The sequence below is a fragment of the Condylostylus longicornis genome, unplaced genomic scaffold, assembly GCF_029603195.1.
Source record: "Condylostylus longicornis isolate FDR11 unplaced genomic scaffold, ASM2960319v2 ptg000030l, whole genome shotgun sequence".
Lineage (NCBI taxonomy): Eukaryota > Metazoa > Arthropoda > Insecta > Diptera > Dolichopodidae > Condylostylus > Condylostylus longicornis.
Window position 1 is genome coordinate 1,833,245 of NW_026577999.1, and position 16,682 is coordinate 1,849,926.

At 26.1% G+C, this 16,682-nt stretch overlaps 2 protein-coding genes across 2 annotated transcripts; one reads left to right on the forward strand and one right to left on the reverse strand.

Annotated features, from left to right (window-relative positions):
- Window positions 1-831: 831 nt before the first annotated feature.
- Window positions 832-15,878, reverse strand: LOC129608092 (uncharacterized). The gene is made up of 13 exons (XM_055519416.1): window positions 15,411-15,878; window positions 14,670-14,732; window positions 14,512-14,608; window positions 14,153-14,389; window positions 13,076-14,090; window positions 12,606-12,853; window positions 9,617-9,669; window positions 8,928-9,027; window positions 8,238-8,474; window positions 8,002-8,108; window positions 7,277-7,931; window positions 1,840-2,077; window positions 832-1,142 (listed from the first exon to the last, which is right to left on the reverse strand). Exons 1-13 carry the CDS (start codon window positions 15,534-15,536, stop codon window positions 980-982), a joined length of 3,339 nt encoding a protein of 1,112 aa, XP_055375391.1. The 5' UTR covers window positions 15,537-15,878; the 3' UTR covers window positions 832-979.
- Window positions 2,417-7,194, forward strand: LOC129607916 (uncharacterized). The gene is made up of 2 exons (XM_055519171.1): window positions 2,417-3,433; window positions 3,737-7,194. The coding sequence occupies exons 1-2, from the start codon at window positions 2,812-2,814 to the stop codon at window positions 6,427-6,429; spliced, it is 3,315 nt and encodes a 1,104-aa protein (XP_055375146.1). The 5' UTR covers window positions 2,417-2,811; the 3' UTR covers window positions 6,430-7,194.
- Window positions 15,879-16,682: the final 804 nt, after the last annotated feature.

Here is a 16,682-nt window from a genome sequence, read left to right on the forward strand (position 1 = left end):
ATTATGCATGTATATATATATATATATATAATTAATGTATATATAAATCTTTTTACTTTTATTAAAAAAAAAACAAACAAAAATTAAACAATAAAATTTTATATCTATACTTTTATAATTATAGTTATTGATTTGTAACATTTAATAAAATTAAAAAAAAAAAAAGATAAAAAAAAATATTAAGTGGAAATTGTTATATAGTTTAATAAAATGTAAGTTTTATAGTTAATGATAAATATAATTTTTATTATTAAATAAAAAGAGAAGTAATAAAAACAAAGCATTAATTTAAAAAAAAAAAAGAAGAAAAAATTTGAATTTTACTTTGTAAAAACTAATGTTTGACGAGATTTTCGAAAATTCTGTTCTAACTTAGTACTTAATATAGAAAATGATCGATAAATCAAAACAGTAAAATCTTTAAATGTAGCATATTCGAAAAATTTGTACTACAAAAGAAGGACTTTCAAAAATCGTATATCATGCTTAAAGTTCTAAGGCATTTCCAAAAGGTGTTTTGGAAATGTAAATGTAAGATATACTTATTGATGTAATTACTTGATGAGTAAAATGGCGAGATATATGATCACTTTCTTAAATAATTGATAGTCAGGGTTTAGTTTAGGTGATAAGGCATATGATTGCTGTTCATAAATTTTTTCTTATACATATATAATATAATATATAAACGCATGTGAATTTCCATGCAAAGTAGGGTTCTATTTTTATTGAGACTGACGCTCCATTTATATTATTGTAGATACACAAATGTCTTTCTTAAAAAAAAACATATAAAAATAATATAAATGACTTAAATTAAACAACTTTTTAAAAATTAACAATTTTATTAAGTAGGTACTATTATAATATAGATATAACTACAGAATTCTTAAAATATCGTTTTATTAATTTTAGATCAATTAGTTGTATATGGTATGCATTATAATTATTTGCATCCATACATATTTTAATATTTAATCTATAATATTTGCATTTTTAATGAAACGGCTGTATCCCATTCGTGTGTTTCATCAAACTGTAAAACTTCTACAAAGTCATTACTTAAAGGACAATACTTAGATATAAAATCACCAGAAATGCTATATAATTCATTTTCGATAGTAAAGAGCTCGTAAAATTCCCTAAAATCAAAATATTATAAAAATTATTATATAAATAGAAAAAAATTTGAATATAATCTGCATACACATAAAACAAGCAGCTATATTGGTTAAGCACATCATTCGAAAAAATTTTGTGTTTAAAAATCATATCAAATTCAAACAAATCTAATATTTTAACTAGAAAATTAAGATTTCCAAATTACACAGCTACTGAAATAATTAAAAAAACAAGACCAAGTAACTAAAATGTAAGTTTCTAAAATTTTTTTTATTGAAACAGAATGTACCCAAAGCATATCGTTTGGAAAAATATTGAGCAAAACACAAACTGTCAATCAATCATAACTGATTGCTATCGGCTGTTGAACAGAATAAGTAATAATCAAAAATAATTGTGTTCTTCAGTTATTTTAAATAACAGTAATATACAGTAAATAGAAAATTAGCTACATTGAAAGAGTTCTTATTTACACAATAAGTTCATAAGTTCACGAAGAACTTGTAACCGTAGTCATAATTTTGTCGTAAATAAATATAATAATATTTCACACAGGGATTGATTTTCTGATATTTAAGTATAAATTTACTAGTAATTTTTAGCTGAATGTAGCGGTTTTTGGCAAAAAAATTTATATAATATGTATCATGTGCATGCAAAATGTACAAATATACTGCATCCACATATTAAGCACGTAGACGTATTTAAGTGAATTACCTTTCCTCTTGGAGATCGATTATTTCCCAAGTATTCATTCGGAAATCATACTTTTCGAGTGCATTTCCTAATCCTTCCGTACAGTAAATATGATTATCAATAACAGCACCACTACAATAACTATTTACTTGATTCATGCTTGATAATTCTTGCCAAGAACCAATTCTCGGATCATATCGTTCCATTGAATATAGGCATTCGTGATTGCCTTCGCCACCCATTACATAAAGACATTTTTCTAAAAATGGTTATAATGGGAAAAAAACATATCAATATCAAATAAAATCTAATATTTGACAGAAAAATTGTAATATGTATCTAAAGTACTTATTTTTGGTCATACATATTAATGTCTGATAAAAAATCCAAGTTTACAAATTTCAAATTTGAAAAAACATTTACTATTTTACAGTAAAATATGCAAAATATGCAACTCCCTTTTTAAAAATTTTTATTTTAACTCTAAAAATTTAAATTAAATTAATTAATAAATTTAAACAAAATCTGCTATTTAATCTGACTGTGATGAAAGTCGTGCATGTACTCTATTGACTGAATTTGTCTAACGACAAATAATAAAAATTAATTTGTTCTCACCAGGCTTTTTGTGAGTAACTGGTGATTTTAATTTTGGTAATAGTTTTCGTAACAAAATTTAATTTTCGTTGCAAAATTATTAAAATTTGACGTAAGTTCTGCGTAATCACATAATATATGTAAACAGTAACTAAAATTTTGCAAAACAAATCAATACTTCTCGATGACGTCATAATTTCAAATGTAAACACAATGCAAAGGACCTTGTAAATTTTTTCACTATGTCATGAAGTTTAGTGTCAGTTTGGAAAATTAAATAACAATCCCACCAAAAATCATAACAAACCAATTCGTTATAGTGTTCAGTAAAAAAGTTTTATTATTAAACTTAATCAAATAGTTGCTTAATTAATATTTTTACATTGTTTAAAAACAATGAAAGGAAAGCAAACGAAATTAAATTTTAATGACTTTAGGGAATGTTGCGTTCCAAATTGCATAGGCAAAAAGAAAAATTCCTCAAGTTCCAAACTCATAAGTTTTCCTCGAAATCAAGAAATAAATGCAATCTGGGGGTTTAATTGTAAAGTTGACAAAACGAGAGGAAAATTTATTTGTCTTTCGCATTTTGAAAAACGATTTATTGGTTTAAATACACTTAAACCCGATGCTCTACCTACTATTTTTGATTGGCATCCAATATTCAAAGACCTTCCCAAAGAGGTAAAAAGGAAACCCCATTCTACTAAAAGAAAATGCTGTATTAAAGATTGTGTAGGTTCACTCCAAAAGCGTGCATTATTCAAATTTCCTGAATTTGGCGAATCAACAAAGGACTGGTATGTGAATTGTGGGTTTCATAAAGATTGTAATGTTGAGGATAAGTTCATTTGTGAAAGACATTTTCGTACTTCCGATTTGTATGAAGGGAAATTAAAAAAAAATTCGGTCCCCGTCTTAAATTTAAATAATGTTCGGGATTATACTAATAAAAAAAACATGAACAATAAAATAGATGAAAATAAAGACTTAACTCCTGATCAAGAAAACATTAAAGGTAAAGTACCTACTTAGGTAAACATAAAAATTTAGCAAAAGTATTATTTTAATGAACAAATAGTGCCCTCTAATATTTATGTTTTTTTTTTTATTTAAATACGTCTATGTATGTATATTCGAATTGAAAATTAGCAGTTACTTTTGCCTTCTCTATATAATGAGTAATGACTAACGGAACTATATTTACGAAACTATGTGCTTCCTTCGTAGATATATAAAATACATAAGTATACCTATCCGCAAATTTATTTGTATATGTAGGTACTTTAAAAATTTCTATCATATGTTAATTTGATTGCAGATGAGGATTCTTCAAATGTTTTAGATGAATCTCTCCAACCGATTTCTATAGAAACTGCATTTGAGCTTTTATCAGACACAAAACATGATTTGATCGACTTTGATCCAATTGGCATTACAGCTCCGTCAATTTATGCTACAAAAAAAGGGAATATGTTTATAGAACCAGCATCGGATTCAAATCCTACAACTTTGCTAGACGCTGAAGAAAATATTGTAATTGAAAATGTTCCAGTAGTTGAAGAGCCTTACATCATATCACCACTATTAAACGAAGAAAATTCAACTACGACAATAAATTTAACAGAGCAATCGCCGACAAATTCTGATTGTGAAATTTTGTCAGACACAGAGTGCGATAACGTTCTTTCATCTCAACAAAATGTTTTGGAGAATATGCAAAATTCTTCTGATAGTGCTAATTATTCATTGGATTCTACAGTTCGAAACACAAATATTGAAATTTTTTCGAATGTTGAAAATACTATAGCTAATTGTAATCCAAACGACTTTTATCCAGTTGACGATTTATCGGATCCTGCCAAATGGCCTGAATTAACCGATGAAATCATTAATAAACTTATTAGAATCGGGCCAACTCAAATAGTCAACTTTAAAAATACAGGCCAATTCGGAAAATTTGATCCTGTACATTATCAAAGAAGGTTAGTCAATGGAAATACAGTTCCAAGACCTTGGTTAGTATACTCTATTTCGAAAAATGCGGTTTACTGTTTCTGTTGCGTGATATTCAAGAGAAATGAAAACATCATTGAACAAATATTTTGCAGAAATGGATTTAATGATTGGCAGCACATTTCACTATGGCTCCAGATGCATGAGACTAATAAAATTCATGTTCAAAATTTTAAATCGTGGAAGCTTTTAGAAAAATCAATGATAAATAATCTCAATGAAAATTGCATATCAGAGAAAAAATCTGAAATTCTTTTTTGGAAGAAATTAGTTCGCAAACTTCTTCCATTAGTGAAATTTCTTGGTATTCAATCCTTACCTTTTCAAGGCACTTCAGAAACTTTACATAAGACGGACAACGGTAATTTTTTAAAACTTGTAGAGGCTTTCGCGGGAAATGATGAAGTATTAAGACAACATTTAGAAAATATAAAGGCAGGGATGCAAGAGGAATATATAGGTAAATCCATTCAAAATGACTTAATTCACTTAATAGCTAATTCGGTTAAACAAAAAATTGTCTCTATGGTTAAAACCGCAAAATATTATGCAATTATAGTAGATTCAGTTTCTGACAAAAATCTTGTAGAACGAATTAGTTTAACGATCCGTTTTGTACACCAAGAAAAAAACAATTTTTATGTAAAAGAACTTTTTTTGGGATTTTTAGGAAAAAAGGATGAAGTCGGTGAAAAATTATGGGATTTAATTTTACAAGAATTAAAAAAATTACAGCTGTCAATTAGTGATTGCAGGGGGCAAAGCTACGATTATAATTCTAGTAGAATAGTTAAAGAATATAACATCATAGGAAAAAGTAGGGTTTGGGACACAAGAATTTTTTGTGTCCCCAGTAAATCACATAACATAAATTTTGTAGTAAGTGATTCTTTCCGAAGCTGCTCTTTAGATGCTATTGAGTTATTTGAAAGTGTGCAAAATTTATACACATTTTTAAATTGTTCATCAAGTCGATGGAAAATTTATACGACAAAATTTCCATTTTTTACTACTTTGGAACCTCTATCAGATATTAGATGGGCAACTGAAATTGGTGCATTAAAGCCATTAAGGTATAATTTGAAAGAGATATATGAAGTATTACTCGAAATTTCTGATAAAGAAAGTTTAGAAATAACAATTGCTGTCGAATCGTTAGCAAACAAAATTTTTAATTTTAAATTTATTTGTAGCTTATTCGTATGGTATGATATTTTAGAAAAAGTAAATGGGGTTAGCATTTATTTTCAAGAGAACTGTATTTGTTTATCTTATGCCATCTTATTACTAGAAACTACAATTCAATTTCTTATGGGTCTTAAACTCGATCAAATATTTAATGCATACGTAAGCGATGCTGAAAATTATGCAAAATCTCTACTTATACCACATACGTTCCCAATTCAAACGTTTTCAAACTTTCGTAAAGTAAATATATGTATGGAGGATCCAAAATGTAGTTTCAAAACAAATTACTATTTAAAAATACTAAATGAATCTATAGATTCCCTTAAAGAAAGATGTGAACAACTAAAAACTCATGCAAATTTAATGTCCTTTTTAATTGATAAAAATGGGTATGATAATAATGTGAATTTGGGGAAGTATTGTAAAAAATTAGAAACTGCCTTAACATACAATGGATCAAAAGATTTAGATGCTCAGGAGTTGGAATCGGAATTAAGAATTTTATCTCCGCTTATTGAACCTTATCAGCCAGTTATAGAAATCCTCAACTATATATTTCAATCGAATTTAGCAAATGTATTTCCGAATACTGTAATAGCCTTCACAATATTAAGTACGTTATCTATAAATGTAGCGCCTGATATATCAAAATCAAAATTAATTAGGGCTTATTTGAAATCAATTACAACAGAAGATATTTCAATAGATTTGCCAATTTTATCAATAGAGAAAGAAATTGTTGAAATGTTAGATTTTGATTATCTTGCCGAGGAATTCGCAAAATCAAAAGCCACCTCAGACATTAAATGATTTCGTAAAGACTGCGCACCGCATAATTAAGCATTCTAACGTTGTATTCCAAGTTTTAATATGAAAAATTAAAAACAAATTTTAAATTTCTGAAGAATATAAAATAAAATATGAGGAAAAATAATTATTTTGTTGTGCTCAAATATTTGGACGGAAAATGTATTTGTATTCTGTAGCTTTGAAATAAAGTAGCTTTAACATTACATTCACTTTTTGCTTTTTGAAATGCGATTTTCTTTTGTTTTTTGTGCAGGAACTTAAGCTACATTGCAAGTTAATTGGGAAAATAAATTAGTTAACTTGATTAGCAAGAACAGAGATATTTATTGCATTGCAATTAATAGCAAACGTTTAAAAAAAGTGATATCCACGTTGCCGTTAGACTGCATACTGTTGTATCTAATATTATATGTATGTAATCTCTTGGATTTCGGCTCACATTAATAGTGCACTTCATTGTATAAATTGAAGGTCTCATGCCACTTTGATTCACTAAAATATTTTACATCGCATTTTCTTCGTATCTGGTTGTGGATAGAAAATTCAAAAAAGAGCCCTAAACAAGTAAACTACATTGACTTTGGCTCATTTTACAAAAAACATTTCATAATTTGGACAAATTTTGATAAAATTACAAATTTTAAGGCACTACTGTTATCATTAAATCTACTACAAATTTAAGCTCAAGTTGAGGCGAAACTCAAATCTTTTAACTGCAATTCGTCACGTATCTATATCATATGATAACCCAATACCATTTTTTAACCCAATACCAAATGGCAACCATTTTTTAACGCAATTATTTATATAAATTTAAAATTATAATAATAAATTTTTAATTAATTACCGTGTGAAACTGCTGCCATTGATCTTCTAGCATCTAACATTCCTTGAACTTCAATTGGTTGGGATGTTATTAAATCTAAGCACTCAACACTATACATAGGACCACGATAATCATTTCCACCAATCGAATACAAAAATCCATCAAGAATGCATGATCTATGATGCGATCGTGATCTTAATAATGGAGTTAAAGGTAACCACCGATTTCTATATATATTATAATAAAAAGAAGTATCTCGGCTTGTTTTTGGATGCGATTGTCCTCCAAGAACATACAAAAAATTTTTATAGCCTACAAAACTAACAGCAAATCCTTTTTCTGGTAATGAACTTAATGGCCACATTTCTTTCGTATCCATTTCAAATCGTGATAAATTTGATGTTTTACCAATTTTATCTAATATAAATATATTATATTGATTATTAACATTTCCTAATGCTTTCGATGTCCATTCAGAACATTCTGTACTTGATATAACAATATCAGTTGCTTTAACCAAATCATTACTAACAAGTGATGGATGTATAAAATTTAATAAATCGGGTAAATGAATTGAACGATTTTCTGGTGCACATTGTACCCATTGTAAAACCCCACAATAAATTACATCTTCAGCATTATCATAAATTTCATCATTTAATAAAATATCACATAACTAAAAAGATTATATTCATTAAAATTAATTTATTACAAATTTATTATAATTTTTTTCATTACATTCGTACCTCTTCAATATTCAAAGATAAGAATTCTTCCCCTCCAGATACTTCTTGAAAATGTTTTGATATAAATTTAACAGATTCATCACTTAATTTACAACATGCATGTTGATCTATATAAAAAATTATATAAGATTTTCAATAAATGAATCTTATTTATCTTAAACATTTAAAAATTTTATACAAACATGTATAATTGGAAAAAATTAAACAAACATAGCTACATATGCAGCTATACATACCTGCAAATTGTTTTATTCCTAAACAATTACTTATATCTAACGATTTTTCAAGGAATTCACAACATTTATCTTGTATCCATGAAATTTGTAAAAATGATGATGTAAATAATAAATGCTGTACATTATCAGTTGTTATACGTATATTTCCCGTATATAGATATTCAACAACTAGTTTCAATGATTCATAATCAATATCCTTTAATGTTATAATTTTTTTACCACTATCATCAAATGCACCTGGAATAATATAAAAAAAAGTTATGTCTATTATCTATTGGATCTAGCAAATTATTACTACGCCGTTGTTAATTTTTACTTAAACAAGGTTTCGACTTTCTCTAAAAATATAAGTATATTATGAAGTATCCGCAAGAAACACCCATAAAATGTAAGGAACTTGATCCAAACATAAACTGACCAAAGTCTGAATTATTGCACTATATACTAAATCTTAGATAGCAAACAAATTGGATTACTGTTTGTGGATTTATAAAATTTTTTTTTTATAAAACAAATTAAAATTCGCAAATTATGGCGAGGAGGATATACGTTAGTAAATTCTAATTGCAAATACTTATAATGCAATGCCAAATATGTATTTGTTATTTAAATTTAGAGTTCTGGAATGGCATCCACAAATGGAACAAGAAACACAACACCTAGAATACAATATCTAAAAAACATACTTACCATTAAACATAATTGCAAAATATGGGCTAGATGCTGACAATACATTTTTATGAGCTGGTATTAATTCTCCTCCAGGCACCGTCAATGATATATCACATAACTTTAATTTTCAAACAATAAAAAACAAAAAAAAAAAACAAAAATCTTCAATTAAAATTATTTATTTTGTTAAAATTATGGAAAGACAATGAAAATGTTTGCCGCGATACAAATTTCTTTTGCCATTACCGGGGTTTTTCGATAATTCAGAAGTGCACTAAAAGTTGTAAATTAAAATCTATAAAAAACTGAATATTTTAATTTTGCAGTTTTGTAATATACTCAAATAATTCTTCAATATCTCTAACATTTTTCTATCATTCTCTTTTTCTAATTTAGAATTATTTTTGCAGTTGTTACCAAACAGAAAAAAATCTTAAAAATTTCTTAAGAATTTTAAGCACATCTATGTCAATTTCGAACATGCTATTTTTGCAGTTATTGCAGTTTTGGATTTATCGAACGTGATTTTTATACTAAGATCTAAATTTGAACTGAATTAACGAAAATCCACCAATTCATACAATTCAATCGATTCATAATAAATAAGTCTTCAACTTAACTAAAACGTTTGTATTATGTTTTATGAGGCAAAACAAAAAAAAAAAAAATAATAAAATAAAGTATGAAATAAATTTTAATTTAAATACTTGATTATTTTCACGTAGCTCATTAAGGCCAGATAATAAATAATTACATCTGTCTGGATCATTAAAATTCATTTTTGGCGGGGTTTTTTGAAATTTTTTTTTTAATATTTTTGCCTTAATTTATGCAATAAATAATAATTTTTTTTTTCTGTTCAGTTCTTTTTTTTTGTTATACAACTATAAAGATAAAAATGCACTGTTATTATTACAAATATTATTAGTAAAATTTTATTTACAGTTACTTTTATAAAGTGTATATTATGTATATTTGTTATAAATTACATACATATGTACATATATATGCATATATATTAGGATTATATAGATTTAATATGTGTACTAAAGAAATCAATAATTGTCTTTCTTTTTTATTTTATTTTCTTTTCAAACAAAATTTAATGTTTAACAAAAATCCATTTAAAATTTTTTTTATTAATTTTAATTCTTTAAATTTTATACATATATTTTTTATTATATTATTTTTTATTGATTTAAAATTTTACTTTAACTTTTCTAGCACGAATGTAAAGGCAATATAATAAAAATTTTTTAATTATTTTGGAATATTCCACCAATAACCTATAAAATTTATTTTAAATGATGCTAATGATTTTCTACATAAATATATTAAATAGTTTAATATTATAATATACTTGTATCACTTGTATAAAAATAAAATTTTAACTAAAAGTAAATAATTTACTACGTATATGCAATAATATGCATAAATAAAAAAAAGAAAAAATTTTTAAAAGAAATTTATTTTTTCTTTCTGTTTTTATTGTCTGTGTTATAAAATCAGCTGTTATCAATTTAATTTATTCTGAACTGAGCATGTCCTTAATTAGGGCATTAAAATAAGTAAATATATATTAACATAAGAAATGCAAGTAAATACAAAATCTAAATATTAAAATTTGAAAAAATAATATAGTGTTATATTAAGAAGAGCCGGATGAAATTATAAAGTTTAATAAATCATTTTTAATTTGCAATTTAATTAAAAATTGTTTCAGAAACAAATTTAAGTTGTCTTTCAGTCAGGTTTTTCTCTCAGTTTTGTCTTACCTTAAAAATTACGATTGAATTTTATGACGTCTTGTATATTGCATGTAAAATAAAGGGCTCGCATCAACCAATTATTATTTATGAACGCCACATTATGCGTCATACAATTGCATATGCATTATAAATACATAATAAATTTATGTGAAACTATATAATATTCATTCCTCAATAGAACATACATATGTATATGTATAACAATATAGAATTTACAATCTTGTACTTGTGCATAATAATTATAGTAGCTGTTACTTTCCAAACGTTATTAGAATTTTTATGATTGATTTCTCTGACTTCAGTTACAAGATCAGAAAACTTTAAAGATTTAAATAAATAATTATTTCGTTCTAGATTTGTTCTGAACAAAGTTAGATAGAAATTATAGATTTGTTTCTGGTATTATGACCATGAATATTAGTCATTCCATTCAATATGAAGTTATTATTCTGTAAATGTTATCAGGACAGAGATAACTACATATTTGTGTATATTCATATTCATATTCAATTTTGGTAATGTCCGTTTTTTGGCTCCATTCCATATAGAGTTAAGATAGACTTTGTGAGTTAATATAAATGAATGTTATATTGAGTAAAGAGCTTCTTTACCACGAAGAATAAAAAAGAATATGATAAAATGCTACGAATATAATCGGTCCAATTAAGTTTATTAACGATCAGCAACATCAGGTAGCAAAGATTTTCAATAAAGGAAATTTTTATAGAATTATAAGAAGAGTTTGTTGATCTATAGACTTCATTGCAAAATATTCGTCTTTTTTATGTTTAGAGACAGACAATCTACATATGTTTTTTGATCCATTCTTCAATATTTTTATAAGATTACCACTAATCTGACTCCTCAAGGAACCCTCCGTTAAAACAGCATTGTTTATAATAGCAAAACATATTTGCATACAACTGAATCGATCCAGAAAGGTGGTTTAATCTTTTTCAAAATATGCACAGAAAGAAAAACGACAAAGAAATTTTATATTCTTAGATTAGATTATTTAAATTCATAACAAATTAACTAGTGTCGGTACATAATACAATATGTTAAATAAACATTTGTGAGGAATAATTGGGAAATTCGGAAAGAGTATGATTAATCATCAAGAAAAATATTTCACAATTATAGTTAATATATGACTACGGTATCGAAATTTCAAAGTTCTAATATGTATTCTTGTATGTATTTAATTGTGTATTGAAAATATAATTAAAAATAGTAGAAAAGTGTACCTAGCAAAATAAATATGTAAACTAAATAAAAAGTATGTAATTTTGTTTAAAAAATTTCTTTAATTCTTATATAATTCATAAATTTGGGTTTTTTTTAAAAATTTGTATAAAATTTTACTTACATAATAATATGAGATTGTTTTTAATTTGTTAAGCTACAATAACTGCTAAAGCAGTCAAATTTTCATAATAATAGAGAAATTGCAATGCACCTGCCCATTTACCTAACATTGTATCATAATAACAGAAATGGTCTGGAAAAAGTCCATACAGCCTCTCATTAACACAGAATAATTCAATTGGATACCTACAAATAAAAATAAACTTAATATATTCTTTTCTTGCAATCATACCGTTATTTAATGAATATTAAAGGGGCTCTACGACTTATGTGTAAAGTAATATTTGAATACAAAAATTGCAAACAGATTGATTTTACCGGTTATGGAAAAATTTGATAAGTAATTAAAAGAATAAAAAAAAAACAAAGTTTCACTAAGATAAAATTTTCGTATTTATTATTATTAAAAATAGATTTTTTAAACTTAACATTTTTTTTTTATAAAAACTATATCACATTGCTTAAAATCATGGTTATTTATATAATAAAATTAACAATAAATTAATATTAGAAATATTATTGTATCTATCTTTCCTATTTAATTTATAAAATAAAAATTATTCATCATTTTCGTCAATACCACCAACGTCTTCACGATTAACATCATTGGCATTATTTTCATTATTCTGAACAGTTTGTCTTAAGCTTGGTGCAATTAATACTGGAAGAGCCGTAAGATTATTACAGTCATAACGAAATCGAATAGATGGTGGTTTCCATTTTCCTGTTTGAGTTTCATATAAGCAAATGTTGCTTTTATATATACCATAAAGTTCTCCATTAATCGTAAATAGTTCAATCGGATAACTAAAACAACATAAAAGAAAGATATAGAAAGGGGTACATCCTGAAATACATGTTTTGCAAAGAAAGAACAATAAGCATGTTTTACGTTTCACTCGAAATTTGTGCTTTGAATTTTAAATTTCAAAGATTTGTTTTTAGCTTTTATATTATGTTTTATAGATTATTATTTGAGAAAAATAGGAGCTTGGGAGCTTTACAAATTAAAAAAAAAGTTTTATTTACCTGTTGAATTGAGTAATGATTTTTGTCCAAAAATCACCCCTAACATCATAACGTTCTAAACTTTTTCCTGATGTTAAGCAATAAATATCTTCTCCTATTGTAGCACAAGATGATATACCACTTTCATATGAATAAGATTTTAATATTTCCCAATTTCCTATTCTTGGATCGTATCTCTCAGCGCATCTGTATTTACAACGTCCGCGATTTTTTCCACCAATTGCATAAATAACATTATTATGTGCCGTCAAACCCATAGTTTCCCTTGGCTTATTTAAATCTTTTATTGTTATAGATTGCGCTAATACTAAATCAATATATTCGCAACTCGTAAATGCCGAATATCCACCATCTGTTCCACCAATCGAATATAAATTCGCATCAACAATACAATTTCTATGGTATGCCCGACTTGTATTTAAATTGACAAAGTTTTTCCAAGCATTTTTATATATACTCAGACATTGTGTTTCATTTGACACTGGTCTTTTAGATAAACAACCCCCAGTATGATAAATTGCTCCCCCATAACTGGCATAACTTCCATCAAAAAATTCACGTGGCAAAGATTCTAAGTCAGCATGAGCTTGAGAATTTAATTTATATAAGTCTGGTGTGAAATTTCCAGGATATTTAAATACGGCCACATCCCAGTTTGTTAAAACTGTAACATCTACGGGAGGTCTCTTATTACACCACTTTGTTAGGTCAAGTTTTTTCAGTTTTTTCAATAAACTGGAAGATTCCAAAATTTCCCTGGTAATGTGTTGGGGATTCAAATTTTCTAATAATTCATCTAAATGCTTTATTCTTACATCATAATCATGACTCACCCATCTAGCTATTGTACTTAATATTACATCTGGTGGATATGATGTAATTCGTTTATCAGAAAAAAGTCTCTTAAATTCTAAAAAATTTATTTTACAAAAATCTTCACTATTAAATAATTTATCAAAATTTTTTGCAATAAATTCTATTAAAGCATCACAAAGATTTTTTAAAGAGTGTTTTCCTAAAATAAAAGGTCAACTTTTATATATTGTAAATTTCAATTGCATAAAAAAATTTATTTACCAGCGAAGCAGATTAAATTTAAGCAATTTTTAACAGATGTTTTTTCTTTTATATGTGTTAAACATAAATGGACAGCAGAATCGACTTGTAGAAATTGGGCTGTCAATAAAACTCTGTCAACATTGTCTGAATCGAATGGTAATTGACCAGAATACATATAATTTATTAATAATTCTACCATTTCTTCATCTACATCCTGCAATGTTACTTCACTATGATTGTTTTCGACAAAAGAACCTTAAATAAAAAGCAAATTCAAAAATGTCGTTTTTAAGGAAATTTGGAATTAAATTGCAAATTCTATTTAAGTAAAGGTAAGACTACCAACTTCTAAACTATTTAATTCAAATTAATATTACCTGTGAACATAGCATTAAAATAAGGACTGGCCGCACATAAAATAATTTTGTGAGCGCGAAGTTTTTTCGTCCCAGCTATTATTGTAACATCAAAAAACTAAAATGATTATATTATAAAAAATTTTTAAAACGGAAAAAAAATTTGAATTAAAAATTACCATCTGTTCTTCTCGTAGTCTGGTTAAACCAATTAAAAGTTCATCAGATATTTTCTTCTGCTCCTAAAAATTTGAAATAATTGTAACTTTAATAAAATGTATAAGTACAACAAAATTTTTAGATCTTGTGAGTCCTAATACAAATAAACTGAACACCATTTATTTCTGCTCGTAGCTTATGTTTAAATCTAGCTGAAACCTTAGAAAAATGCATACCTGAAGTGTACACATTTTAAAGTGTAAAAATTGCAGTTGATATAATTAAAAATTTTCTGGATGGATAAGTTCATCCAAAAACTTCTGCCCACATTACTCACACAACAAAAATTACGAAATTCTCAGTTTCCTTATTTGTGATACAAATAATTTACTTAAAAACAAGTTATTTTGTTTATAATGAAACAAAGAATATAACGTATATCCATATGTTATATATTCCTTTAGTATAGATTCGCATTTACATAAGAATTTATTATGGGAATTCTTGAATTCAATTGAATTGGAAATAAACAATTGAGTCATCGTATGCATGTTGTATGTATGTATACATAATTATAAACACATATCAACTTATTTCGTCACTATTACTTCATCAGAAACTTTGTGAATCCATTGCGGCGATCCCCATTTCATTATATACATACATATTATGGAATATTTTATAAAGATAAAGATAAGCTGTTTATAACTTCATGACAGTATTTTAATCATAAAATTTTTTAACATTAGAAATTTACTTACAAGTGTTGTATTATTCTTCCTTTTTTGAGATGGTACTTGACTAGATTCACCCTCACTCTCATCGGACGAATCCGACCCAGAATCATTGTTATTATTATCCGCCCAATATTGCAGTTCTCGCATCATTTTGCTGCACTATTATTTTAATTTTTTTAAATTTAGAATTTTTATATGTTCTAATTGTTTTTTTATATTCCCGTCCAAATAAAACAAGTTAAAAATTAGTCAGTATGTGTGTGTGTATTCTGTGCCCGTAGTTATAATTACCCACTTTTTATAAATTTATGTAGGTAAATAAGTAGAAACTAAATTGTTGTAAATAATAATTAGAAAATTAAAAAAAAAAACGGAACACAGAATAGGTACAAAACAGTGTTTTTTGGCAATTTTTTGCTTTTTCCCTATTGAATTCTTGCTTTTCGACCGACCAACACAAGTTAAAAATTCCGATGTGTTATGAAATGCCAAATGCAACTTAACAGCTGATATGTGCTATCTTATAAAGGAGAATTTTGTTAAAATTCTATTGAAAAGCTTCAAATTTTCAAAAAAGCTCTTTTTCTTCTTACAAATTAATCCTAAATTTAGCGCAGAACAGATTGCGATTAATGCTTTCACTGTTGCAAAATTGGACGTTTTTGTTACTTTTCAATGTTGCTAAAAGGTAATTTTTAATACGTAATTTTAACATAACTATTGACAAATTCAAAAACTCTACTTTCTAACTTCACAAGATAAATAATTAAATAAAAATAATCTTTTATTTATAATGCGAATTCTTTTATTTCACTCATTCGGAATATTCCATTAAGTTGTCATTGATTATTCTACATCCATTCTTTCGATTCATTCTTTGAAACGACAAAATAAAAAGCGTTTTTTTTTCTTTAGCTCAGACGTTCAATTTTAGTAGCTTCGGAACTGCCAGACACAGAGCATACTGATTAAATGATGAAAAAAATTTTAATTTGAAAGTTTTGATTTTGAAAAGTTCATGTTTTTTTTGACTTACATATATAAAAGTTCTTTTTATTCTTTAAATATTTTTAGATAATCATTTTGATTAGAAAACATATATTACTTTCTAGAACATCTGATATTATATGACATAATCATGTTCATGAATGCTATGTAATATATCTTCTAAAGTGGTTAAACTTATGATATACGATTATATTAAAAAAAAAACAAAAAAAAAATTACTTATTAATTTGCTTGATGAAAATTTTCTTCCATGAAAATCTAAGTATGGAAACTTCAACTAACCTGTTT